At 42.7% G+C, this 26,412-nt stretch overlaps 1 protein-coding gene across 3 annotated transcripts in view; it reads left to right on the top strand.

The window, feature by feature from the left end:
• Positions 1-25,391, top strand: part of HGF (hepatocyte growth factor) — a 258,626-nt gene extending 233,235 nt beyond the window's left edge. For 2 of the 3 annotated variants that reach the window (XM_073652311.1, XM_073652310.1), the window contains exons 14-18: positions 9,309-9,383; positions 15,119-15,262; positions 19,989-20,095; positions 22,357-22,502; positions 24,884-25,391. In XM_073652311.1, the coding sequence (XP_073508412.1) occupies positions 9,309-9,383; positions 15,119-15,262; positions 19,989-20,095; positions 22,357-22,502; positions 24,884-25,054 (643 nt within the window). In that variant the 3' untranslated portion in view covers positions 25,055-25,391. Of the gene's footprint in view, positions 1-9,308; positions 9,384-15,118; positions 15,263-19,988; positions 20,096-22,356; positions 22,503-23,197; positions 23,924-24,883 lie in introns of those variants that run through there. The other variant, XM_073652313.1, reaches the window with a different exon arrangement.
• The last annotated feature ends 1,021 nt before the right edge of the window (positions 25,392-26,412 follow it).

Below are 26,412 nucleotides of genomic sequence, written 5' to 3'. Positions count from 1 at the left end.
ACCTGGCTGGACACAAATATAGTGTGAAGCCCCACGTCAATTTTTTTTTAATTATTTCAGGAAATTCATGAAATAATTAAAAAAAAATTATGTGGGGCTTCGCCCTATATTTGTGTCCAGCCAGGTACAGCAGGCAGGAACGGGCTGCCCCCAACCACCAGCTGCCTATTTGTACCTAGCCGGACACAACAATATAGGGAAGCCCTTTTTTTCTTAATTATTCCATGAATTTCATGAAATAATTAAAAAAAAAAATGTGTGGCGCTTCGCCCTATTTTTGTGTCCAGCCAGGTACAACTAGGCAGCTGGGGGCTGGAATCTGCAGCGCAGGGAGACCCAAGCTTTCTGGGCCCCACCCGCTGCAAATTGCAGTCGGCAGCCGCCCCGGAAAATGGCGCGTTCATAGAAGCGCCATCTTCTGGCGCTGTACCCAACTCATCCAGGGCCCTGGTGCGGTGGCTCACTGGGTAATAAAGGGGTTAAGGCCAGCTTGGCATTATCAGCTGGCCCTAAGCCCGAAATTCATGGGGTCACGCCAATATTAGACATGACCGCCATGAATTTCTAGTAAAGTATTTAAAAAAAACACAAACACCCAGAAAAAAGTCCTTTAATTGAAATAAAGACACAATTCTTTATTGTTCTAAATTAAACCATACTTACCGCCACGCCCATTCCAGCTGAAGCCAACGATCTCCTGCAATAAAAGTAAAATAATAAAGCAACCTCATCCTTACCTTTCCATGGTTCCCAGGACAGCTTCAGCTCTGCTACATCGAGATGACAGGCTGGACCGCAGCAGAACGCTGCCATCCAGCCTGTCATCCCGCGGACACTGAGAAGCGCAGGCATGCTTGCGCTCCTCAGTGTCTCTCTGTGACGTCATCCAGATGAGCCGAGGTCATGTCCAATGAACTCAGCTCACCTCATGCACGTCACTGACAGCGTGGGAAAATTCTCCTGCACTCAGCGCTTCAGCGTGAGAATTCTCCCACGCTGTCAGTGACGTGCATGAGGTGCGCCGAGTTCATTGGACATGACCTCACCTCATGCACGTCACTGACAGCGTGGGAAAATTCTCACGCTGAAGCGCTGAGTGCAGGAGAATTCTCCCACGCTGTCAGTGACGTACATGAGGTGAGCCGAGTTCATTGTCGGCTCATCTGGATGCCGTCACAGCCAGACACTGAGGAGTGGAAGTATGCCTGCGCTTCTCAGTGTCTGCGGGATGACAGGCTGGATGGCAGCGTTCTGCTGCGGTCCAGCCTGTCATCTCGATGTAGCAGAGCTGGAGCCGTCGTGGGAGCCATGGAAAGGTAAGGATGAGGTTGCTTTATTATTTTTCTTTTATTGCAGGAGATCGTTGGCTTCAGCTGGAATGGGCGTGATGGTAAGTATGGTTTAATTTAGAACAATAAAGAATTGTGTGTTTATTTCAATTAAAGGACTTTTTTCTGGGTGTTTGTGTTTTTTTTAAATACTTTACTAGAAATTCATGGTGGTCATGTCTAATATTGGCATGACCCCATGAATTTCGGGCTTAGGGCCAGCTGATAATGCCAAGCTGGCCTTAACCCCTTTATTACCCAGTGAGCCACCGCACCAGGGCCCTGGATGAGTTGGGTACAGCGCCAGAAGATGGCGCTTCTATGAACGCGCCATTTTCTGGGGCGGCTGCGGACTGCAATTTGCAGCGGGTGGGGCCCAGACAGCTTGGGCCTCCCTGCGCTGCAGATTCCAGCCCCCAGCTGCCTAGTTGTACCTGGCTGGACACAAAAATAGGGCGAAGCTCCACGTTTTTTTTTTTTAAATTCATGAAATTCATGGAATAATTAAGAAAAAAAGGGCTTCCCTATATTGTTGTGTCCGGCTAGGTACAAATAGGCAGCTGGTGGTTGGGGGCAGCCCGTTCCTGCCTGCTGTACCTGACTGGACACAAATATAGGGCGAAGCCCCACATCAATTTTTTTTAATTATTTCATGAATTTCCTGAAATGATTTAAAAAAAATTGACGTGGGGCTTCGCACTATATTTGTGTCCAGCCAGGTACAGCAGGCAGGAACGGGCTGCCCCCAACCACCAGCTGCCTATTTGTACCTGGTTGGACACAACAATATAGGGAAGCCCTTTTTTTCTTAATTATTCCATGAATTTCATGAAATAATTAAAAAAAAAAAATACGTGAAGCTTCTCCCTATTTTTGTGTCCAGCCAGGTACAACTAGGCAGCTGGGGGATGGAATCTGCAGCGCAGGGAGGCCCAAGCTTTCTGCCCCCCCCGCTGAAAATTGCAGTCCGCAGCCACCCCGGAAAATGGCGCGTTCATAGAAGCTGGATGCTGTACCTGGCTGGCATACAAAAATATGGCGAAGCCCACGTCAAAAGTTTTGGGAAAAATTAATTAAAAAATAAATAATAATTTAGGGACTGCATCTTTATTAACTCCTGAAATGTCATTTAGTGTTAAAATAAAGGATTTATTTTAAAAAAAATTGACGTGGGGCTTCGCCCTATATTTGTGTCCAGCCAGGTACAGCAGGCAGGAACAGGCTGCCCCCAACCACCAGCTGCCTATTTGTACCTGGCCGGACACAACAATATAGGGAAGCCCTTTTTTAAAAAAATTATTTCATGAAATAATTAAAAAAAAATTGACGTGGGGCTTCGCACTATATTTGTGTCCAGCCAGGTACAGCAGGCAGGAATGGGCTGCCCCCAACCACCAGCTGCCTATTTGTACCTGGTTGGACACAACAATATAGGGAAGCCCTTTTTTTCTTAATTATTCCATGAATTTCATGAAATAATTTAAAAAAAAAATGCGTGGGGCTTCGCCCTATTTTTGTGCCCAGCCAGATACAACTAGGCAGCTGGGGGCTGGATTCCGCAGCGCAGGGAGGCCCAAGCTTTCTGGGCCACCCCCGCTGCAAATTGCAGTCCGCAGCCGCCCCAGAAAATGGCGCGTTCATAGAAGCGCCATCTTCTGGCGCTGTACCCAACTCATCCAGGGCCCTGGTGCGGTGGCTCACTGGGTAATAAAGGGGTTAAGGCCAGCTTGGCATTATCAGCTGGCCCTAAGCCCAAAATTCATGGGGTCACGCCAATATTAGACATGACCACCATGAATTTCTAGTAAAATATTTAAAAAAACACAACACCCAGAAAAAAGTCCTTTAATTGAAATAAACACACAATTCTTTATTGTTCTAAATTAAACCATACTTACCATCACGCCCATTCCAGCTGAAGCCAACGATCTCCTGCAATAAAAGTAAAATAATAAAGCAACATCATCCTTACCTTTCCATGGCTCCCACGACAGCTTCAGCTCTGCTACATCGAGATGACAGCCTGGACCGCAGCAGAACGCTGCCATCCATCCTGTCATCCCGCAGACACTGAGAAGCGCAGGCATACTTCCACTCCTCAGTGTCTGGCTGTGACGGCATCCAGATGAGCCGAGGTCATGTCCAATGAACTCAGCTCACCTCATGTACGTCACTGACAGCGTGGGAAAATTCTCCTGCACTCAGCACTTCAGCGTGAGAATTTTCCCACGCTGTCAGTGACGTGCATGAGGTGAGCTGAGTTCATTGGACATGACCTCACCTCATGTATGTCACTGATAGCGTGGGAGAATTCTCACGCTGAAGCGCTGAGTGCAGGAGAATTTTCCCACGCTGTCAGTGACGTGCATGAGGTGAGCTGAGTTCATTGGACATGAACTCGGCTCATCTGGATGACGTCACAGAGAGACACTGAGGAGCGCAAGCATGCCTGCGCTTCTCAGTGTCTGCGGGATGACAGGCTGGATGGCAGCTTTCTGCTGCGGTCCAGCCTGTCATCTCGATGTAGCAGAGCTGGAGCTGTCCTGGGAACCATCGAAAGGTAAGGATGAGGTTGCTTTATTATTTTTCTTTTATTGCAGGAGATCGTTGGCTTCAGCTGGAATGGGCGTGATGGTAAGTATGGTTTAATTTAGAACAATAAAGAATTGTGTCTTTATTTCAATTAAAGGACTTTACTCTGGGTGTTTGTGTTTTCTTTTAACTTTGACTATGGGGTTAGTAATGGGGGTGTCTTATAGACGCCTCTCCATTACTAACCTGGGCTTGATGTCAGCTGGCATTATAAGCTGACATCAACCCCAACCCCATTACCCCCTGCCACCACACCAGGGCAGCGTGGAAGAGCGAGGCTAAGTGCCAGAATTGGCGCATCCTATGGATGCGCCATTTCTGGGGCGGCTGACGGCTGGTGTTTCTAGCCTGAGAGGGGGCCAATATTCATGGCACCCTTCCTGGGCTATTAATATCAGCCCCCAGCTGTCTGCCTAGCCTGTGCTAGCTATTAAATTAGGGGGGACCCCACATTATTTTTTGGGGGGGTTCCCCCATTTTAATAGCTAGTAAAGGCTAGGTATTCACCTGGGGGCTGATATTAGTAGCCTGGGAAGCTCCGTGGGTATTACCCCCTTCCCAGGCTTCAAACATTTGCCCCAGCTGTCTGCTTAACCTCCGCTAGAGCCTAAAATTAAGGGGAACCCCACGCCAATTTTTTTTAAAATAAATCCTTTATTTTAACACTAAATGACAAGTACAGTAATCAACACTGTCACTGTACTTCATATATATGTGACTGACATGTTTCTATCTATCTAATCTATGTGTGATTCTCTATTCCTTCTATTCTAAATTGTCGGGTACAGATGCTGAATTGCCGGCCGGCTTTCTTAAAGAGATGGTGCATGAAAACACTATTATTTTTTTAAATAAATCCTTTACACTAAATGACAAGTACAGTAAGCAATACTGTCACTGTACTTCATATATATGTGACTGACATGTTTCTATCTATCTAATCTATGTGTGAAGCTCTATTCTTTCTGTTATAAATTGTCGGGTACAGATGCTGAATTGCCGGCCGGCTTTTTTAAAGAGACGGTGCACGAAAACACTAATATTTTTTTTAATAAATCCTTTACACTAAATGACAAGTACAGTAAGCAACACTGTCACTGTACTTCATATATATGTGACTGACATGTTTCTATCTATCTAATCTATGTGTGAAGCTCTATTCTTTCTGTTGTAAATTGTCGGGTACCGGTGTATGCCGCTGATGAATTGCCGGCTTTTCATGTCATTCTACATTATTCTTAGTTGTTTTACTTCATGTAGAATTAACCTACAAGGAAAGAAAGGGTTTATTTTCATTCCGATATTTGTGTCCCATTGACTTGCATTGGTTTCCGGTGTCGGAATCGGCGATATCCGATACTTTTTGGGTATCGGCCCGATCCAATCCGATACGATATTTCCTGATATCGGAAGGTATCGCTCAACACTAATCCTGAGTAATGTGTAAAAAGTGTAGTGTAATGCTCTTTGCTCTTTTACTATCCCTTATAATATTGCTGTTGTTCGAACCCAACTCAAAATAGATGAGGTGATAACTCTGGAATGCTTCTACGATTTTTCATTACTCAATGAACTTTATGGTAGTGGTAAATCTAGGTCAATAAGATTTGCGGTTATTTCTGAAAATATTTGAAATTTGATTAGGACAAAATAATTAATAAATAACATTTACCATATGTCTACGTTAATGTCATTTATCATTTTTTAAAACTTTTTTTGTTAAGATCTTAAAAGTTTGACAGCACTTTTAGTTTATTCAATGAAATTTAAAATACATGTTTTTCCAGGGACCACTTCAAATTACTGTTTGAATTATTATTGAATAACAATATGTTATATAACCTAATTATTCAAACAATGAGTTGATCAGTTCAGCTTATTAGGGAATTTTTGGACTAATTTTCAGTGAAATTCCAGGGACCACTTTACTTTCAAGTGACTTTTAGGGGCCTATATGTCAAAAACGAAAAAAGTCCTACATTTTAAAACTTAAACCCCTCAAGGTATTCAAAGTCACAATCAAGATGTTTGTTAAGTCTTCAAGTGCTTCATTGGAATTCATGACATGTGGTAGGAAAAATTTAAAAAGTGTTTTCTTGTACTAAAATTTAGCCCAATATTTTTCAATTTCACAAGGGTAACAGGAGAAGATAAACTATGCAATTTCTTGTGAAATTTATCCAGGGTTTGTAGATATCCTATATGTGATCAGAAACTACTGTTTGGCAGGGCTCAAAATAAAACCTAAGATAAAAGCAGAATGAGCATATAGCCTGCAGTAAATAAGTAGCAATAGTGCACCCCTCTAAACTACACCCCTCAAAGAATTGATCTACAGGAGCAGTGGGTATTTTGAACTGCAATAAACTTAGCATGCAGCATGTTAACATTAGCATGTGAAACCCCTAAAAATTATGATTTTTTCCACTAAAATGTTGCTTTAGCTACACATTTTTCATTTTCTCAAGGGTAAGAAGAGAAAATGGACCCAACAATATGTATTTCAATTTCTCCTCAGTATGTCAATACCACATATACCTCTAAACACTTGGCACACTGCAAAGCTCAAAAATGAAGTAGTGCAAATTTTGCTGGAATAGTTTACGAGTTCCATTGACACATTAGCTGAGCCCCTATTATAACTAAACTGCAAAAACCCTCCAAAGTAACCCTGTTTTACAAACTACACCCCTCAATAATCTTGGGGAGTATTAAGCATGTTCACACCACAGGTATTTTACAAAATTTGGGGTCATGAAAAAATATATATTTTCTTCTACTAAAATGTTGTTTTAGATTTTTCATTTTCACAAAGAAGAATAGGAGAAAATGGACCCCAAAATTTGTAATACTTTTTTTTCGGCCAATACACCATATGTGGTCAGAAACTACTATGTGGATACACGGCAGGGCTTGGAAAGAAGAACTGTTTGACTTTTAGAGTGCAGTTTTTCCTGCAAAATTTTGCGGGTACTATTTACAGAGCTGATAAAGTGCTACAATAACAGAAACCCCCCCTCATGTGATCATATTTTGGAAATGACATCCTCAGGCAATTCATCTACAGATGAAGTGACTATTTAGCTCCACAGTTATTTTTCCTGAAATAAGCACCAAGTTAATGTTGCAGAGTGAAAATTGCAAATATATTATCTATGGCCCCAATTCATCAAGAACAGCATTTTTCACGTTGGTCTTGATGAGAAGGCAGGGTGGAGTGCTAGGTGCATCATTCATTAAGAGCATGCTTTCTAATGAAGCAAGCAAGGTGTAAAGTGATATGTGCCTCCAAATGCATCTCATCACAAACTGGAGTAAGATTTGTGGCATAAATAATGTCACTCCTCATCATAAATTTGACGAGTGGTGCTCATCCTGCCCTAGCTCCACTCACTTTGTCGGAGGTTGGCGATTTTGAGCTGAAAACTCCAAAAGTTGCAAACTTTTAGCACAGCCTCACATAGTACAAAAATTTTGCTACTTTTTTAAAGCTTTTTACATCAGAATTCTGGCTTAAAAGCTTCAATTCATCGAGGTCTTAGTGTTGATTATTTTCCCCAGTTTGTGCTTCTGGAGACAATCACCTAGTACATTTGCTAGTGGGTTCTCACCCCTACAGTATTGCCAAACATTTGTATGATATCTTTGGTTTAGGCACACTGTAGGGTTCAGAAGGGAGGGGGAGTACTTGGATTTGGGAACGCACATTTTGCTGAATTTTATTTAAATTTTTTTTTCTGGAGAAGAGCTTCCAGGTCCTTTGAGCTACCAGTTATGTGCAAACCCCCTATTAACTTTTTTTTTCTGTTCTATGATGTCAGTGTGCACTAAGGCTTTTTTTGTGAGCCTTATTCTCGTGCAACAGAAAAATATTTGCAACTTGTCTGTGACTTGCTATCGCACAACTATTTTACAGCTCTGATTTTATTGTAAATAAAACAGCCAAATTGCGGATAACTTACATAAAAGTCTAATGTCGTGTGCAACTTGCATCGAAGTCTGTGACAAGTGTGTTGTGTGTGAGTTGAAACCAGCAAAAGAAATTCTAACAAGTTTGCAAACATTTGTGACTGTGTCGAAGTCTCTACATCGCAGGTCTCAACATGACACCAGAGTAAATCTTTACACCCAATGTATGCAATGATTCGCTGCGATTTCAATGTCACACGACACATGTTTGTTGATGTGTAGCCCTAGCCATAAGGAGATAAAATTATAGTGGTCAAGAATAATCCAAATTTCGCTATGGCACCTTAGGGATCCTGCGTTATATGAATCCTCATCTAGCTGCACCTCAATGAGACTGTGCACAAGTCATGCATAAAATAAAGAGACATGTCTAGATATATTTTTTCTCTTAATAAAATATTATCTTACTACCTGGCAGTAGGTAATAATTTTCAAACAAACATAATAGAAATGAATATGGTCTCAATATAACATGCTCCCTTATAATGCAGGGAAAGCTTTGTGTTTGTGCAAACATTATTCTATTCTTATCACAATTTTCAATATCTAATACTATGCACATAATTGTACCCAGCGTGAGGTCTCTTTGTTCACATACAGCACATCGTTTCTAGCTGCCTTTTGTAACACAAGTATGCAATGCACTTTGCAGAATAAACCAACGTTATTATAACTCATGGCATGTCCTGACATGTAAAATACTAGGCTTGCCTCCCCCTCTCTGAAACTCCTGATTTTATAGCCTTCACCCTCCCCTGAGCTTATAAAACAAATACACACCAGTGGTTGTATTAATGTTGGCTATATGTGTAGGCAGCGACGAGTTTTGTAGAATATTGGCAAGTGAGCTCACTGACTAATACATACTTTGCTTTGAGCTATTAAAGATTAGAACAGGGCATAAGTGAATCAGATTTGCTTAGTTTAACCAGACGTTTGATCCTCCTGTCGGAAAACAGACCTACAGGAAACAAAAAAAAGGAAAAGAAACAAGAAAAAACAAACAAGCATTTATATTATCCTGCTGTCTTTCCCCTGCAATAAAGATCAGCTGTAAATTAGTCTGGGATTTATCCAGGCCGGCTCTCTGAAGTTTTAAACATCTGTGTGATTTGGATTAACTGTGTAAAGCTAACCCCTTTCCTTTAATTGCTGCCCTTTTGGATTTTAGTACTAGAGTAAAAGTAACAAATCTCGTGTTAGCCAGAGGTGAATCGAAACAAAATGCTTTTGTGATCACATAACATTTACATTCTTGGATAGCATCCATGACATGTCACGAAAATGATAACCTTCCCAACTCTCCCATATTTTAAATGTCAAATAGACCCTGAAAAATAAGCACAACGGCTCCTTTTCTCTTTCGACTCATGTTCTCATAGTTCACATATTACCTTGGCACTATATTTTATTTTATAGGAATGGACACAAATGTGGAGGATCTCTCGTAAATGAGAAATGGGTTCTTACAGCGAGTCAGTGTTTCCTCTCTGGGTAAATATACAAAGTTTTTTAATTTATACAAATACAAAGAATGTGCACAAATTTACCATAATGTAGCCTCAATTTGCAATTGCTATCTATATTTCTTTAGTGATATTTGCAAAATAAAAGCTTAGGTAATAATTTTTGAATAATTTTCTACATTTGACTTGTGTTTTTTATTATTATTATTATTATTATTATTAGGACTTTTTTACTCCAGGATAACATGAAGATCAATAGTTCATTTGAAAGTTATCAGTCCTGATTTCTCAAAGCTTCTGCATGTTAATTAACAGAGATATGAGGTGTACAGGTAGTACCACTTAGAAGGGTTGTCCTCCTTTCAATAAACATGCTCAATTATAAAAAACGAACCTAGCTTTGCTTATTTTCTTTGGGTTCAGCACTGTGTTTCCACTGGTCTCTGTTGTTCGGTTTCAGCGGTGACGTCACATTGACAGCACTACAGGAAATCATTCATCTCAGCAGCTCTATAGGTTATATTGACACATTTGGAATTTGCTTAAAAAAAATTCACTGAAGTTTTTGAAGGTAATCCATTGTAAAAATCCATGGATTTGATCCGATTTAAGTTCATCAAAGAAGATAATGATCAAACAGAGAAACCAATTATTGGATGCATGTTTTCCAAAAACAGGTGACATGGAGTCACCTGGCAGTCTGATGCGAAACCTCCAGATTTCTATGAAAATCTGCGGCAGAATGACAGCTATTTTTACACTAGCTTTTAGAGGAAGTACACTAGCTTTGTCAGGTCCAAAAGTTTTATTTATTAATACTTAAATTGTGTGTTGTCAGGTGGCAGATACTTTTGAAAGGGATTATCCCATCTCAAAAACAGGGCTGTGAAATGTCCCATCAGAGTAATTTGCTGACTATCTTTGGTGGTCCCATTGACAATGAAAAGAGCACTAGCATACATGCAGAGCCAAAGAATTCTTCTGAGAGGGCATTTCAGAGCATGTAGTCACCTGAATTTTGGATACCTGTCAAGATGGGAAAACCCTTTAAGTATACTTTGTGGCTACACTTCTTGTAAGCAAAGCATGGAATTATGGACAGCATAGAATCCTTTGCTCATGTAACATACCTGGCGGCGTCCTTGCATGGTGGTCCATCTCCCACTGTGCAAGAGGGCGCACTTGATCTCCTGTCCAGAATGTCTCTCTGGCTTCCCTCCATGCTGTCTGTTTGTCTGTTTCTGCTGCTTAAGGGCGGCGCCCGATCACTTCCTGCCTTTTGTACCTGCTGTGGGTCACACCCCTTGTGCGTCCTCAGCCTATTGCTGTCTGTCACTTGGTATATAGCTCAGCAGCTCCCTTCTATCCCTGCCTGAGCATAGTGTTTCCTTCAGTGTGTGCTTGCACTCTGAAGGTGCCAGGTCCCGTCTCTTGTCTCCTGCTTTTTGTATCAGTTCCCGTGTCTGAACTGAGTCCTGTTTGTCTCCTGCTTTGCGGTATCAGCTCCCATGTCTGAACTGAGTCCTGTATGTCTCCTGCTTTTGTATCAGTTCCCGTGTCTGAACTGAGTCCTGTATGTCTCCTGCTTTGCGGTATCAGCTCCCGTGTCTGAACTGAGTCCTTTCTGTGTTCTCTTGTCTGTCCTGTCTGAACACGCTCCTAGCCTGTTCCTCCTGCCTTCTAGGGGCCGATTACCTAGACCCGTTCCTGTATCTTGTCTGACCTGTCTGAACACGCTCCTTGCCTGTTCGTTCCGCCTCTCTGGGGGCCGTATTCCCAGACCCGCTCCTGTATCCCTCTGCAGTGTCGGTCTCCTCCGTACACTCAGTTCCAGTCTGAACTCTCTCCTGTCCTTTACCTGTTTTGCCTCTATGTCCGTTCCCTTCCTTTTTCTGCAGAGTCTGAACTCGTACCTAACTCCTGCTTGTTGTCTCTGCAAGTACTGTGTGAGTATCTGGCTCTGTCTTTCCCTTCCTGTCTGTTCCGTGTGAACAGAGCCCTGTCCTCCCTGCTCAGCCTTGTCTGCACTCTAGCTGTGCTTGCCTGTAACCCTCTGCCTGTATTGTTCCTGAGTCCCGGTGTGTACTGGGTCCTATCCCGCCTGTGTTCCTACCTGCTAGTGCCTCCCTGTCTGCACTCTAGCTGTGCTTGTCTTTACCCCCCTGCCTGCATACCCGCCTGCCTGCATACCAGTCGTGCCTGCCTATACCCACCAGTCTGTGTGCCAGCCTACCAGCCTGTTCCTGTATTCCCCTGTGTGGGTCAACAGCCGTGTCCGGGGTCTGTCCTGGAGTAGCACCTGGTCCCTCTGCTCGGTTCCTCCTTGGTGCACTGGCGTCGTATGCCGTCGTGCGACCCTGGTCGGATCGGGTGAATACCTAGTCACGCCCCTCCAGGCATTCACTCTCCGGCACGGTCCAGTGGAATCACTACCAATCACACGCACACGCCGCTCAGCCCGGGCGTGTGCATAACAGCATGCTCAGGCCATGGTTCCCGTTGAGCCCCACGGCCTTCGCTCTTTGAGAAGTTTTTCCAGCGAATACATGCATTAAAATAAAATAAATAAATTTTTTTCCCCCTTTAGCTGAGTTCCAGGCGAATTACGCACCCGTCCAGATGGATCTATCAGCTCTCGTTCCTGCGGATCCGCCACGTTACTATGGGGATCCAAGACAGTGTCGTGCATTTGTGGAGCAATGCATGCTACACTTTAAGGCCTACCCTCTCTATTTTCCTTCCGATTGGGCTAAAGTGGCCTTTATGATTGACTACCTAGCGGGTGATGCCTTGAAATGGGTCACCCCCCTATGGGAAGCATGGGATCCTGTCATCCTTGACCTGCAGGCCTTCCTGGTGGCCTTTCGTATGGTCTTCGAGGACCCTAACTCTGAAGCCCCTGCTGAAGCTTCACTTCCCAATATCCCGGAGCAGCCCCGACGGGTAATGTGTGTGGGTAGCGCAATAGTCCTCCAGCCCAATGAGACTACTGCCCACCCAGAATCCTCACAGGGTGACTACGCTTTCCGGAATACTTCTCTCAACCTCAAGAGGCAGTCCAGACGTGCTAGACTTAGAGGCAAGCCGTCACGCCAGGGTCTGTCCTCCCTGAGACCTCCTGACCCCAACCTTGAAGTCCCTACTGAAGCTTCATCTCCCTGTATCCCGGAGAAACCCCAATGGGTAATGTGCGTGGGTAGTGCACCAGTTCTCCTGGCCGAAGAGACTTCTGCCCATCCAGACTCCACACAGGAGAACTTCCTGCACCCGGCATCAGATGCTTCTTTCTCTTTAACCGGTGTGCATGTCCAAGGATGCTCCAAAGCTGTGGTTACCTCAGAGTCTGTGCACCTCTACTACCTGGCGGAGGATCCCCTGTTGCCTCCTGAACCCTCCGGGATACCACTCGATGACAAATGGAGAGAGACTTCTCTACACCCGGTACTCAATACTTTGTCCGCTTCGTCCTGTGAGCCTGACAATGGGTACCCCAAAGTGGTAGTTACCTCCGAGTCTCTACACCCCTCCGACCAGGCGGAGGATCTCCAGTTGTCTCCTGAACCCTTCGGGGTGCTACCTGGTAGCGAAAGGACAGAGACTCTCCTATACTCTGTACCTGATACCTCGCTCGCTTCGTCCAGTGAGTCCAACCTAGTGTACTCCGAAGCAGAGGTTACTCCTGAGTCTCTACACCCCTCCGACCAGGCGGAGGACCTCCAGTTGTGTTCAGAATCCTTCGGGGTGCCACCTGGTGGTGAATGGACAGAGACTTTCCTATATCCTGGATCTGATACCTCGCTTGCTTCGTCCAGTGAGTCCGACCTAGTGTACTCTGAAGCAGAGGTTACCCGTGAGTCTCTACACCCCTCTGACCAGGCGGAGGACCGCCAGCTGTCTCCAGAACCCTTCGGGGTGCCACCTGGTGGTGAATGGACAGAGACTTTCCTATACTCGGTACCCGATACCTCGCCTGCTTCCTCCAGTGAGTCCGACCTAGTGTACTCTGAAGCAGTTGTTTTCTCTGAGCCTCTGCACTCTTCTGACCCGGCGGAGGACCTCCAGTTGTTTCCTGAATCCTCCGGGATACCACCAGATAACAAAGAGACAGTGACTTTTCCTCATTATGTACCTGATAACCCGTCTATTTCTTCCTGTGAGCTTGACAAGATGTACCTCGAAGCAGAGATTACCCTTAAGTCTCTGTCCCCCTCCAACCCAGTGAACGACTGGTCCTCGAATTCCCTGCGGAAGATTCTGGCAGGCCTGAAGAAGAGGGGGCGTAAGGGGGGAGGTACTGTAACATACCTGGCGGCGTCCTTGCATGGTGGTCCATCTCCCACTGTGCAAGAGGGCGCACTTGATCTCCTGTCCAGAATGTCTCTCTGGCTTACCTCCATGCTGTCTGTTTGTGTCTGTTTCTGCTGCTTAAGGGCGGCGCCCGATCACTTCCTGCCTTTTGTACCTGCTGTGGGTCACACCCCTTGTGCGTCCTCAGCCTATTGCTGTCTGTCACTTGGTATATAGCTCAGCAGCTCCCTTCTATCCCTGCCTGAGCATAGTGTTTCCTTCAGTGTGTGCTTGCACTCTGAAGGTGCCAGGTCCCGTCTCTTGTCTCCTGCTTTTTGTATCAGTTCCCGTGTCTGAACTGAGTCCTGTATGTCTCCTGCTTTGCGGTATCAGCTCCCGTGTCTGAACTGAGTCCTGTATGTCTCCTGCTTTTGTATCAGTTCCCGTGTCTGAACTGAGTCCTGTATGTCTCCTGCTTTGCGGTATCAGCTCCCGTGTCTGAACTGAGTCCTTTCTGTGTTCTCTTGTCTGTCCTGTCTGAACACGCTCCTAGCCTGTTCCTCCTGCCTTCTAGGGGCCGATTACCTAGACCCGTTCCTGTATCTTGTCTGAACACGCTCCTTGCCTGTTCGTTCCGCCTCTCTGGGGGCCGTATTCCCAGACCCGCTCCTGTATCCCTCTGCAGTGTCGGTCTCCTCCGTACACTCAGTTCCAGTCTGAACTCTCTCCTGTCCTTTACCTGTTTTGCCTCTATGTCCGTTCCCTTCCTTTTTCTGCAGAGTCTGAACTCGTACCTAACTCCTGCTTGTTGTCTCTGCAAGTACTGTGTGAGTATCTGGCTCTGTCTTTCCCTTCCTGTCTGTTCCGTGTGAACAGAGCCCTGTCCTCCCTGCTCAGCCTTGTCTGCACTCTAGCTGTGCTTGCCTGTAACCCTCTGCCTGTATTGTTCCTGAGTCCCGGTGTGTACTGGGTCCTATCCCGCCTGTGTTCCTACCTGCTAGTGCCTCCCTGTCTGCACTCTAGCTGTGCTTGTCTTTACCCCCCTGCCTGCATACCCGCCTGCCTGCATACCAGTCGTGCCTGCCTATACCCACCAGTCTGTGTGCCAGCCTACCAGCCTGTTCCTGTATTCCCCTGTGTGGGTCAACAGCCGTGTCCGGGGTCTGTCCTGGAGTAGCACCTGGTCCCTCTGCTCGGTTCCTCCTTGGTGCACTGGCGTCGTATGCCGTCGTGCGACCCTGGTCGGATCGGGTGAATACCTAGTCACGCCCCTCCAGGCATTCACTCTCCGGCACGGTCCAGTGGAATCACTACCAATCACACGCACACGCCGCTCAGCCCGGGCGTGTGCATAACAGCTCATATATTGTGTATGTGTAAAGTTTTCAAAAATTAGTTGCTTTTGTCGACAGTTTAGGTTAGTAATTTTTCCTTTAGGGTCATTTGTACAGATGTATTTTTTATTATTTTGTATAGGGATGTCGACCTAAAGGACTACGAAGCATGGCTTGGAATCCACAATATCTACAGTAGGACACAGAAACATAAGCAAGTTTTTAATATTTCGCAGCTGGTCCATGGGCCAAAGGGATCAAATCTTGTTCTTTTAAAACTTTCCAAGTAAGTTAATAAGAATTTCTGATAAAGCTAACTAATATGGCTTCCTTTAAATTTTTTAATTTTTAAGTTCATAAACTTAATCTGTAATTACGTTTTTCAGTTAACTTGAAGTGTGGCCTATGTAAAGTTTATGACCTTCGTTAATATGCTTGTGACCTAATATGCTTGTGCCCTACAAAGATTTTTCTGCTAACGTTCTGGCAGGGAGACACAAGAAGAAAATGCAACTATGTTTTGTCTAAATGTAGAGAACATGTGTTATTCATAAAACTGAGTTCTTCAGAAGGGATCACAGCTAGCTGAAGGTTTTTAAATGTATAATGACTCACCCCATACCTTACAGCATCAATTCACATTCTACTGCATATACCCTACTTCATCTGCTGAGGATGTGAGTTACCCAAAGAAAATGTATTATTCAATCACATGGAATGCTAGACAGGGACTCATAGAAAGCACTTTTTTAAAAACAATATCCTCTCTTTGATCAGATATATGCAAGGTATTAGCATTTTTTCACATCAAACACTGCAGTTTATAGTGGCACAGGAATCAAATTTTGTTGTTTTTTCTGTAGGTATACTTAACCAAATAACAACCAAGAGCCGTAAATTTCTAGTGCTTGGTCCTGGCCTTTAACCCAGCGCCATTGTAATTTTAAAGTATGGGGTTAACCCTCCTATTCTTGCAAACTAGGTTTGGTCCTCAGCAGTCAGACACAGGCAGGGACCATGGGGAGAATATAGAAGCACTTTATTACCTTCTCCTTTGCTGCTACATAGCGTTCAGTGAACACCATGCTTCTGTAGTACCTTGCAGAAATAAATGCACTTATATGACTTGGCATGCTATCAATGAGGTTATTTATGGTTGCCTAAATAATTTTCTGCCATGCTGGATGCTGTTGGGTGCACATATCATCAAGATCCACTACTGGCGGCTTCCTTTGCAATTGCCCACCAATGATATCTCGGATATCCTAGATAATTCCATTCTTGATATACTGCAGGCCACTGTGGCACATTTAGTCCATGCTGGCTGCTCGCAGTAGCAGAAGCAACATGTGACCTGGCATTGTCATGAAAAACAGCTCAGGTGACACTTTGAAGAAACAGGCATGACACTGGTTCCACAACAAAATCAATGTTACACTGATTTGTTAGTGTACTTGAAATTAAGATTGGAGGGGTCAGGACATTATGCCACCCCAAACCATAATCCTAGGAGTAGAAACAAATTTTGCTTCCACCCCACACCATAATCCTAGGAGTAGAAACCAAATTTTCCTTCCATATTTTTCATTTGCATATCATTTAACCTATGATTTCCATATAGCCATAACTTTTCCTTCTTAGTGTTGCAATTTCAATGCTGAGAAGTGCATAATTCATTAACAAAACCTTCCAGAACTAGCCCTAATCTCCCTCAAATGGGTTCAACTTGCTAGAAAATGTAAGGCCCAAACTTTGGGGTTATGGGATGCCAGCATGCAGCACTCTATCCACTAATCAAGCACTGCTACGTACTTTCTTAAGCTGTTACCGAACAATAACATCTTTACAATGTTTACCATTCAGTAACAGTTTAGCAAAGTAAGTGGTATCACTGGATTAGTCGAAAGAGTGAGTTTAGGCAAGATCTGCCTGTATGTCGGGATCCTACAATACGGGAATTTCTGACCAACTTTTCAAGTGACATTAGAGACACCTCTGAGGGGTTTTGCTATTGGATTAAATTTTGAAAAATCACCAATCTCTGGCTGCACACTCTTTTAAAAATAAAACGGACAAGCCTAGATTGGTGATGAGCACTATTTATACCTTAAAGTACCTTATTAAAAAGCTATTCATGCACTGTATGCCATTTTAGATTTTTGCCATGTTCTTTTAATCGCATCACGCTCAGGGTGTGGCTTTTTTTTTTTTGGTCATCTATATTTTTAAATTTCCAAAAAAATATTTGTATCCTCATCAACATAATTGTAAAACATGCTATGTCTGTTTTTTTCAACTGTTTAAAAATACAGATTTTTGTGAAAGAGAATATAAATATGTTTTAGAATGAATATACGCTGCTCAAAAAATAAAGGGAACACTCAAATAACACATCCTAGATCTGAATGAATGAAATATTCTCATTGAATACTTTGTTCTGTACAAAGTTGAATGTGCTGACAACAAAATCACACAAAAATCATCAATGGAAATCAAATTTATTAACCAATGGAGGCCTGGATTTATAGTCACCCCTAAAATTAAAGTGGAAAAACACACTACAGGCTGATCCAACTTTGATGTAATGTCCTTAAAACAAGTCAAAATGAGGCTCAGTATTGTGTGTGTCCTCCATGTGCCTGAATGACCTCCCTACAATGCCTGGGCATGCTCCTGATGAGGTTGCGGATGGTCTCCTGTGGGATCTCCTCCCAGACCTGGACTAAAGCATCCGTCAACTCCTGGACAGTCTGTGGTGCAACATGACATTGGTGGATGGAGCAAGACATGATGTCCCAAATGTGCTCAATCAGATTCAGGTCTGGGGAACAGGCAGGCCAGTCCATAATTTCAATGCCTTCATCTTGCAGGAAATGCTGACACATTCCAGCCACCTAAGGACTGGCATTGTCCTGCATTAGGAGGAACCCAGGGCCAACTGCACCAGCATATGGTCTCACAAGGGGTCTGAGGATCTCATCTCGGTACTTAATGGCAGTCAGGGTACCTCTGCCTAGCACATAGAGGGCTGTGCGGCCCTCCAAAGAAATGCCACCCCACACCATTACTGACCCACTGCCAAACCGGTCATGCTGAAGGATATTGCAGGCAGCAGATCTCTCTCCACAGCATCTCCAGACTCTGTCACGTCTGTCACATGTGCTCAGTGTGAACCTGCTTTCATCTGTGAAGAGCACAGGGTGCCAGTGGCGACTCTGTCAATCCTGGTGTTCTGTGTCAAATGCCAAGCGTCCTGCACGGTGTTGGGCTGTGAGCACAACCCCCATCTGTGGACGTCGGACCTTCATGCCACCCTCATGGAGTCGGTTTCTTACCGTTTGTGCAGACACATGCACATTTGTGGCCTGCTGGAGGTAATTTTGCAGGGCTCTGGCAGTACTCCTTGTGTTCCTCCTTGCACAAAGGCAGAGGTAGCGGTCCTGCTGCTGGGTTGTTGCCCTCCTGCCGCCCCCTCCACATCTCCTGGTGTACTGGCCTATTTCCTGGTAGCGCCTCCAGCCTCTGGACACTACACTGACAGACACAGCAAACCTTCTTGCCACAGCTCGCATTGATGTGCCATCCTGGATGAGCTGCATTACCTGAGCAACTTCTGTGGTTTGTAGAGTCCATCTCATGCTACATTCAAAGGTGACCAAAACATCAGCCAGAAAGCATTGGTACTGAGATGTGGTCTATGGTCCCCACCTGCAGAACCACTCCTTTATTGAGGGCGTCTTGATAATTGCCAATAATTTCCATCTATTGTCTATTCCATTTGCACAACAGCATGTGAAATTGATTGTCAATCAGTGTTGCTTCCTAAGTCGACAGTTTGATTTCACAGAAGTTTGATTTACTTGGAGCTATATTCTGTTGTTTAAGTGTTCCCTTTATTTTTTTGAGCAGTGTATATATATATATATATATATATATATATATATATATATATATATATATATATATATATTTTATAAATAGAATATGTAGCATGTATCTGTTTTCTCAAAAAATTATTTCTATATCTTAACCAGTAAAGCACACAAAAATGAACATTTCAGTATTGCTGAAACAGTCTAATACTTAAAGGGGTTTTCCGGTCAAAAATGATAAGTCTGCAGTCGCTCTGTGTGACTGCAGACTTATGAATCCCCCTGAGTGCAGGCACCGTGCGCTGCAGGCATTTGCCGGTATTAGACCCGGTAACGGAGGGTATGTATATATGTGTTACACATACCCCCGGCCAGTGGGCGTGGCCTCACTCTCCATACACTTGTATTGAGCGAGACTGCGGCTTCTAGTCGGACGCGCCTACTGGCCGTCCACGACTCTAGACGAGGAATGTCCTTGCTTCATACAAGTTTATTGAGCGAGGCGGCGCTGAATGGCCGGGTTATGTATAACGTATACATAGCCTCCGGTCCCCGGTTTCATACCGGCGAATGCCCGTTGCGCACAGTGCCTGCGGTTGGGGGATTCATAAGTCTGCAGTCACACAGAGTGACTGCAAGCTTATCACTTTTAACTGGACACCCCCTTTAATGTTTTGGTATGAAATTGACAATGTAGATTCACATTTTACATTTGAACCTTTATTTTCACTGGTTCTATTTCACTTCTAGATTAATAGTTTAGACTCCCTGTGGATATAAGTCACTGTAAATTATTGAACAAACATCTAGAACAGGGATGTCAAGCTCAAAACACACAGAGGGCCAAAATGAAAAATTTGGACAAAGTCGCGGGCCTACCAGTATACAGGATAATGGGCCCCACACAGTCCTCCATACAAAGCAATATGCCCCACATAGTCCTCCAAACAGTATAATGGCCCCACATAGTCCTCCTAAGAATAATGGCCCCACATAGGGAAGGTGGTTCTGGTGTCGCGGGCCAAATATAATAGATTTGGCCCACGGGCCAGAGTTTGACACGTGTGATCTAGAATAAGGTTAAGTTCTGTAGATCTATTTATAATTTAAAACTAACCTATTTGTTTAATATTTTAACAGATCAGCAGTGCTTAATGAGTATGTAGCACTTATCAAATTGCCAAATTATGGGTGTACAATTCCAGAGAAAACCGCATGCGCTGTTTATGGCTGGGGACACACAGGAAGTAAGATATTTTTATATATTCAATTATTTTTGTGTTATTAATATTTATTATTCTAAATGATAGATTTCATTATTAAACATTGCTGATTAAGCATATTTTAATCATGTTTCCCATAGTAGTCATACTATAAATGTATAGTAAAATAGTGTCAGTGTAGTGTCAGTGGACGACTGAACCAACAGGTCAAAACTTAATTTTGCTCATTATTATTATTATCATCATGTTATTATAAGTTTTATATAAATTCCATCTCTTAATATTGAGCAGAATTAAGAATGTTGACAAGCAACTGCTAATACATTTATAAAAAGGGTGTTTTATACCATGTATTGTTACCTGAGCAGCTAAACAAAACCATTTGATTTATTGTTTTTTTTTCAGCCATTGTATCCTGATCAATAGCTTCCACCAACAATATGATGCCCCCAAAGACAATGCGATGCCCCCATTCACCCCCACACAGTATGATACTCCCACACCTCCCCCACATGGTATGATGTCTTTGTAGCCACCAACACTCAGATTGAAGACACAGTCTCCCACACATATTATGATGGCCCCCCCAAAGTCCTCTTCCACACATAGTATCCCATACATATAGTATGATACACCCACAGAGCCCCTATATATAGCATGATAGACTCCATAGCCCCCAACATACACAATATGATGGAACTCACAGCTAGCACACACAGTATGTTGGACACACAGACTCCCCCACACAGTATGATATCCCTCGCAGTCGCGCACACAGAAAAATGGAACCCACAACACATATACAAAGTATGATGGATCCCAATGCTCCCCACACACCCTATGATGGAACCCACAACCCACCACACACAGAATAAAAGACCCCACAGATCCCCTCCACATAGTATGATTAATCCATAAGCCTTCATACACAGTAGGATAGCCTTCACAGCCCCCCCACACACAGTATGTTTGACCCCACAGCTCCCCCACACAGAGTATGATGGCCTACAAACCCCACCACACACAGAATGATGGAACATGCAGCACATACACAAAGTATGACTCCACAGCTCCCCACACACAGTATGATGGACCCCACAGCTCCCCACACACAGTATGATGGACCCCACAGCTCCCCACACACAGTTTGTTGAACCCCACAGCTCCCTACACACAGTATGTTGGACACCACAGCTCCCCACACACAGTTTGATAGAGCTCACACTCCCTCCCTCAGTATGATAGACCTCACAGCTCAGTTCCTCACAGTATGATAACTACACAGGCTCCCACAGATTTCCATACACAATATGATGTCTCCACACACCTTAACACAGTATGAAGGACCCCAAAGCCCTTCACACATAACGATAGACCCCAAAGCCCACCCACATAGTATGACTGTCCCCATAGCCCCCACTCAGTATGATGGCCCCAATAGCGAGACAGACAGTATGATGGCTCCAACAGCTCCCCATACACTGTATGATGTCACTAATACCCCCCATAGTTTCCACAAACTACTGACTGATGATTAAACCCACCCCAAAAAAATACTACTTACCTAGTTGTGTTCTCTCTGATGATACTCCAGTTATGCACTTTGTTGACTGAGTGTCTGTATACAATGCAAAATCTAGTGATGTTACCGCATTTGCTTCACTGAAACTCAGGCGCACAGGCTGAATTGTGAAATATATTCACAATTGTATTCACCTGAGGATGCTGATATAAGTGAAATCGAAATGCTAGGCATGGGGCAGCTGTGTAGTGTGGCACACAGGACATTTTTTCAAGCCCTTTTGCAGTCCTGGTCGACGAGCTGGATGTGGCCCATACATCACACTTTGCTCGCGTCTAATTTATATCAATAGAATTAAATTGATATACCTAGAACTGATCCTCAAAATAAATTCAGACTACAAACCAGATAATTAAATTCAGACTCCACACAAGACCCCTAAATAGATTCAAACCCCAAAGCAGACTCCTAAATTAATTCAAAATCCAGACAAAACCTCAAAATAAATTGAGATCCCCTAGAACAAACCAAAATATGAAGTCAGACCTCAGATAAAACTTTTAAATGAAGTCTGTCCTTAGATTGGACAAGAAAGCTAAGTGATATTAGTGTTCAAGGCTGTTTTACTGAGAGATCGCACAGAAGCAAAAGCATTTTCTCATTTTCATCAAATTTCTAAACAATAAAGTGTAAACATGACAGAAATTATTGCTGTACTGTGCATATATTATGGAAAATTATTAATATAATTGTTATTTTCTAGCAAACAACTATGACGGGCAGCTTCATCATGGGAAAATGGTTATTGTAGGAAATGAAAAATGCAGTGAATATCACAAGGGGAGAATTATAGTCAATGAGTCTGAAATTTGTGCAATTAATGAAACTGCCAACATTGCGCCCTGTGAGGTAAGAGTATGAGCAGCATTCATTTCGAGTTATTATCAAATACATGTGATTATTCTTGATATTCAAACACATTCTTGATGTTCAGGCACAAGCAGATGTTTTCATTTTTGTTTAATTTTAATGTCTTATCATATCATGCATAAGTATAAAAAAGCTAAGATTTGAAGCAGTACAGAGATCTATGTTTTATCTCAAAATTATGTTTTTTTTATTTTTTACGTTTTAATTCTTTTTTTTTATATTGATGCTGCATTTAAAGCAGCATAAGTTGGTCACACAATATAAATCCAATACAGTTACATGCATTTATATCGTGTGACCAACTTGTCAAGCACTTTTCCAAGTGATGCTCAAAATCGCTTGGAAAAGCACTTGAAAAAACACATGCGGAAATGCATGCAAAGATGCTTAAAAAAAAACGCTTCTCCCTGGCAGAAAAAAACACATGTAAAATCTGCATGCGTTTTTTCTGCCAAGGAGATGCAGAAATGCTCAGGAAAATTTCTGCTTCATTTCTGCATCGTGAGCACATAGCCTAAGTGCAAAACGAAGGGAAGAGGGGAAGGGAGCCCAAAAACAAAGGAAAGGGGGAGTGGAGACCTCATAGGCTGATCTGATATCACCCTGTCTCCCCTAACGTCCCTATATTGGTTCCTCACCAATCGCACAGAAACCTAAACCCTGTATTTCCCTAGAGCTTAACCCTGGATAGGGAAGAGGGGAGGATGAGTACTAGTCAGTCCCCACTAACAACTAAAGACAACAAGCTAGACAAACACAGGAGAAAGTAACTTAGCTTGAGCCGACTTCAGAGAGATTACACCAAATGTCCTCCAAGACACCAGAAAGGAAGTAAGCAGCCTGTAATAGCTCCAAGCCTTCACAAGAGAACATGTGAATATCACCGGTGTCTCCCTGTAGCAAACAAATAGTATTTAAACACCCAGGCCTGGGTGTCAATTAGCAGGAGGGAGGTAGCTGCTGGGTCCTAGAGTGATACAGATCTAAGAAGGCATCTGTAATGCCAAACGAAGAGATCTTCTGCAACCAACTGCAGGGAGACTGTCTGTCATATCTGACTCACCCGTGACAGTAAGTGAGTGAATTTCTGCGTGTGGCACTCACTCATTACTGAATAAATTGAGATGTTTTGAGAATGTTGTTTCCATTTTTTTATCATTTGTATCAATAACATGTCTATCGATCCTGTGATTTCCATAAAACTCTGACTTTTCTTTCATGATGTTGCAATTTCAACATTGTGGAATGTATTATATATTTCTCTATGAATGCCTTTGTAGAGAGCTATACTGTACACAGTTCTAGATTTAAGTATGCATGTACTTGTTGCTGCATTGTCTACAGGCAGCAGCATTTAGTTCCCTGAGCAGAGGAAGAAGGACAAATATGAAGTTAAAAAACACTCAGGTCTTCAAGTATAGGAGAGTTAAAGAGGTTGTCCACAATTTTTACATTGATGACCTATCCTTTGGATAGATCATCAATGTCTGATCGGCCAGGTTCCGGCACTCTGCACCCCCGCCGATCAGCTGTTATTGGTGTCGGCGGCCGCGACTGCTGGCAGGAAATACTCACTTTCCAAGCTGCTCCGTCTACTTGTAGTGGCCGGGGCTTGGTACTGCACATCTGACTCCTATTCAAATCAATAGGAGGCTGATGTGTAATATCCTGATGTGGCCATTATCAGTAGATGGAGCAGCTCGTCAAGTGAGTACTACCTACCAGTGACCGCCGACACCGATAACAGCTGATCAGCGGGGGTGCCGGGTGTTGGACCCCAGTCGATCAGACATTGATGACCTATTTGTAGACTGTGAGCCCTCGCGGGCAGGGTCCTCGCTCCTCCTGTACCAGTCGCTGACTCGTTTTGTTAAGACTATGTAAATGTTTTTGCTATGTATACCCATATCACATGTAAAGCGCCATGGAATAAATGGCGCTATAATAATAAATAATAATAATAATAATCTTAAGGATAGGTCATCAATGTAAAATTAGTGGACAACCTCTTTAAATAAAAGAAAACTTCAGTGACTTCTTGACGTCATGAATCAAGTAAATGTAAGCAAAGACTGCATAGTCTGCAATATACTAATAAAAATGGTGTACGATTCTTTGGCTGCTGATTATATTTTTATACTTATTAATATATTTATACTTTATTATTTTGTGGTATAAGTGTCTTCCTTGAAATCTCTTGCAGTGCTGTACTTTACAAATTACCATATAAATATATAAATGAATGATACTTTATGACATAAATATTAGAACTGTGAATACAGCAAAAAAAGTATAAATGTAATTAAAGGATTAAAGGTTTTTATATTTATTTGCTCCTCGTATATTTTGTCTTTTTATAGCGTGATTATGGTGGCCCTCTCATCTGTGCAGAAAACAGGACAGATCTGGTGCAAGGTGTCATTATACCGGGACGTGGTTGTGCTTCGCAAAACAGACCGGTCATTTTCGTTAGAGTGGCTTATTATGCAAAATGGATACACAAGATTATCCTAACCTACAAATCTCCATAGACAATACAATTATCACTATGATAACAGTTTATATGATGCCCTAAGCTTTACTTGATAATCAAGTTGTGCATGTTGTTCTTTATAATTAATTTATTGTCATGTTCTCTTTTTGCTGAGATGTTTGGTTGACGTGATGACAAATTTCCTGAGTATACTTGAACAACTTTTTATATGGACAGTAGGAAGAAATGTAGTTACACAGACTTTTATGCTGCTCTGATGGATAGTTTTATTTAAAAACCTAATATGTAACTCTAGGTGTCATTATTCTATTTATTTTTTAGCAATAACAGTACATAGTTACATAGTTTATATAGTTGAAAAAAAGACACAAGTCCATCTAGTTCAACCGAGGGATTGGAAAGGGAGTAGGTACATTCATAATGCAGTTTGCCCTAAAGAGCAAGTTTTTCCCCCTTGATCCTTAGTGTTGGTCAAACAGTTACAGCCTTCACAATATCTTTATTCTTGAATGGCGGTCGTCATGGGTGGTGGCAACACAGAAATCTGCTATGGTCATCATAAATATCTGATTTCATTATATTTAATAACCAAGCTTCAATAATAAGGAGAACACAAGAAAGAAACACTTCTTTGCTTTATTCCCCAAAAAAATCTAGAATTGGTGAAACCAAACTAACTGGAACCTAGAACGTTATTTTTTGTTAAAATAGTTTTTATTGTGGGAATTTTTAACATATAACAGGGGAAAGAGGGAAGACATAGTAAACATATATAATGAGCAATACAAATGAACATTAATAACAATGTAAATTGTCACCCCAACTATCTAAGGGGGAAGGGAAAAACAGGGGAAAAAGTCAGGATTAAAGAGGGAGGAAAAAAGGGAAGAGAGAAAAAGGGAGAGAAAGGACAAGAACATTATTTTTTAAGATACTTCACCTCTATTCCTCTAAATTTTTCAGAATTTTTATTTTGATAGTAAAACCAATCACTTTTTTGATTCCCCAATTGATCATCAAACGCTGTGCAATTTATACACATACTGTAGGAGTAAACTGGTGGTCCAAGTAATATGCCTGTAGGTGCAAAGCTTTAATAAGAAACCCACGCATACCTGTCTGATACCTTACCAACATATAGAAGTGGAGAAGAAAAATTTAGCATTTTCATAGATGACTGGTCTATCTAGAAAAACTCAAGCAATACTGAGACAGTCATATTTACTCCCAGAGCAGTCAATGAGTCAAGTTTGTATATGAACGTGCAGTACAATGTAGTTGGAAGCTTATAGACATATATTAAAATCGTCTCTACTTAAGAGAATTAACTCTTCAGGTCATGACAAATAGTTCTACCTACATCAAAAGAAGAAGGAAAACTAATGTAAACATTCT

This window comes from Phyllobates terribilis, unplaced genomic scaffold (assembly GCF_046119375.1).
Source record: "Phyllobates terribilis strain yellow unplaced genomic scaffold, ASM4611937v1 Scaffold_11__3_contigs__length_659146591, whole genome shotgun sequence".
Classification (NCBI taxonomy): domain Eukaryota; kingdom Metazoa; phylum Chordata; class Amphibia; order Anura; family Dendrobatidae; genus Phyllobates; species Phyllobates terribilis.
This window is presented reverse-complemented; position numbering and strand designations above follow the sequence as displayed.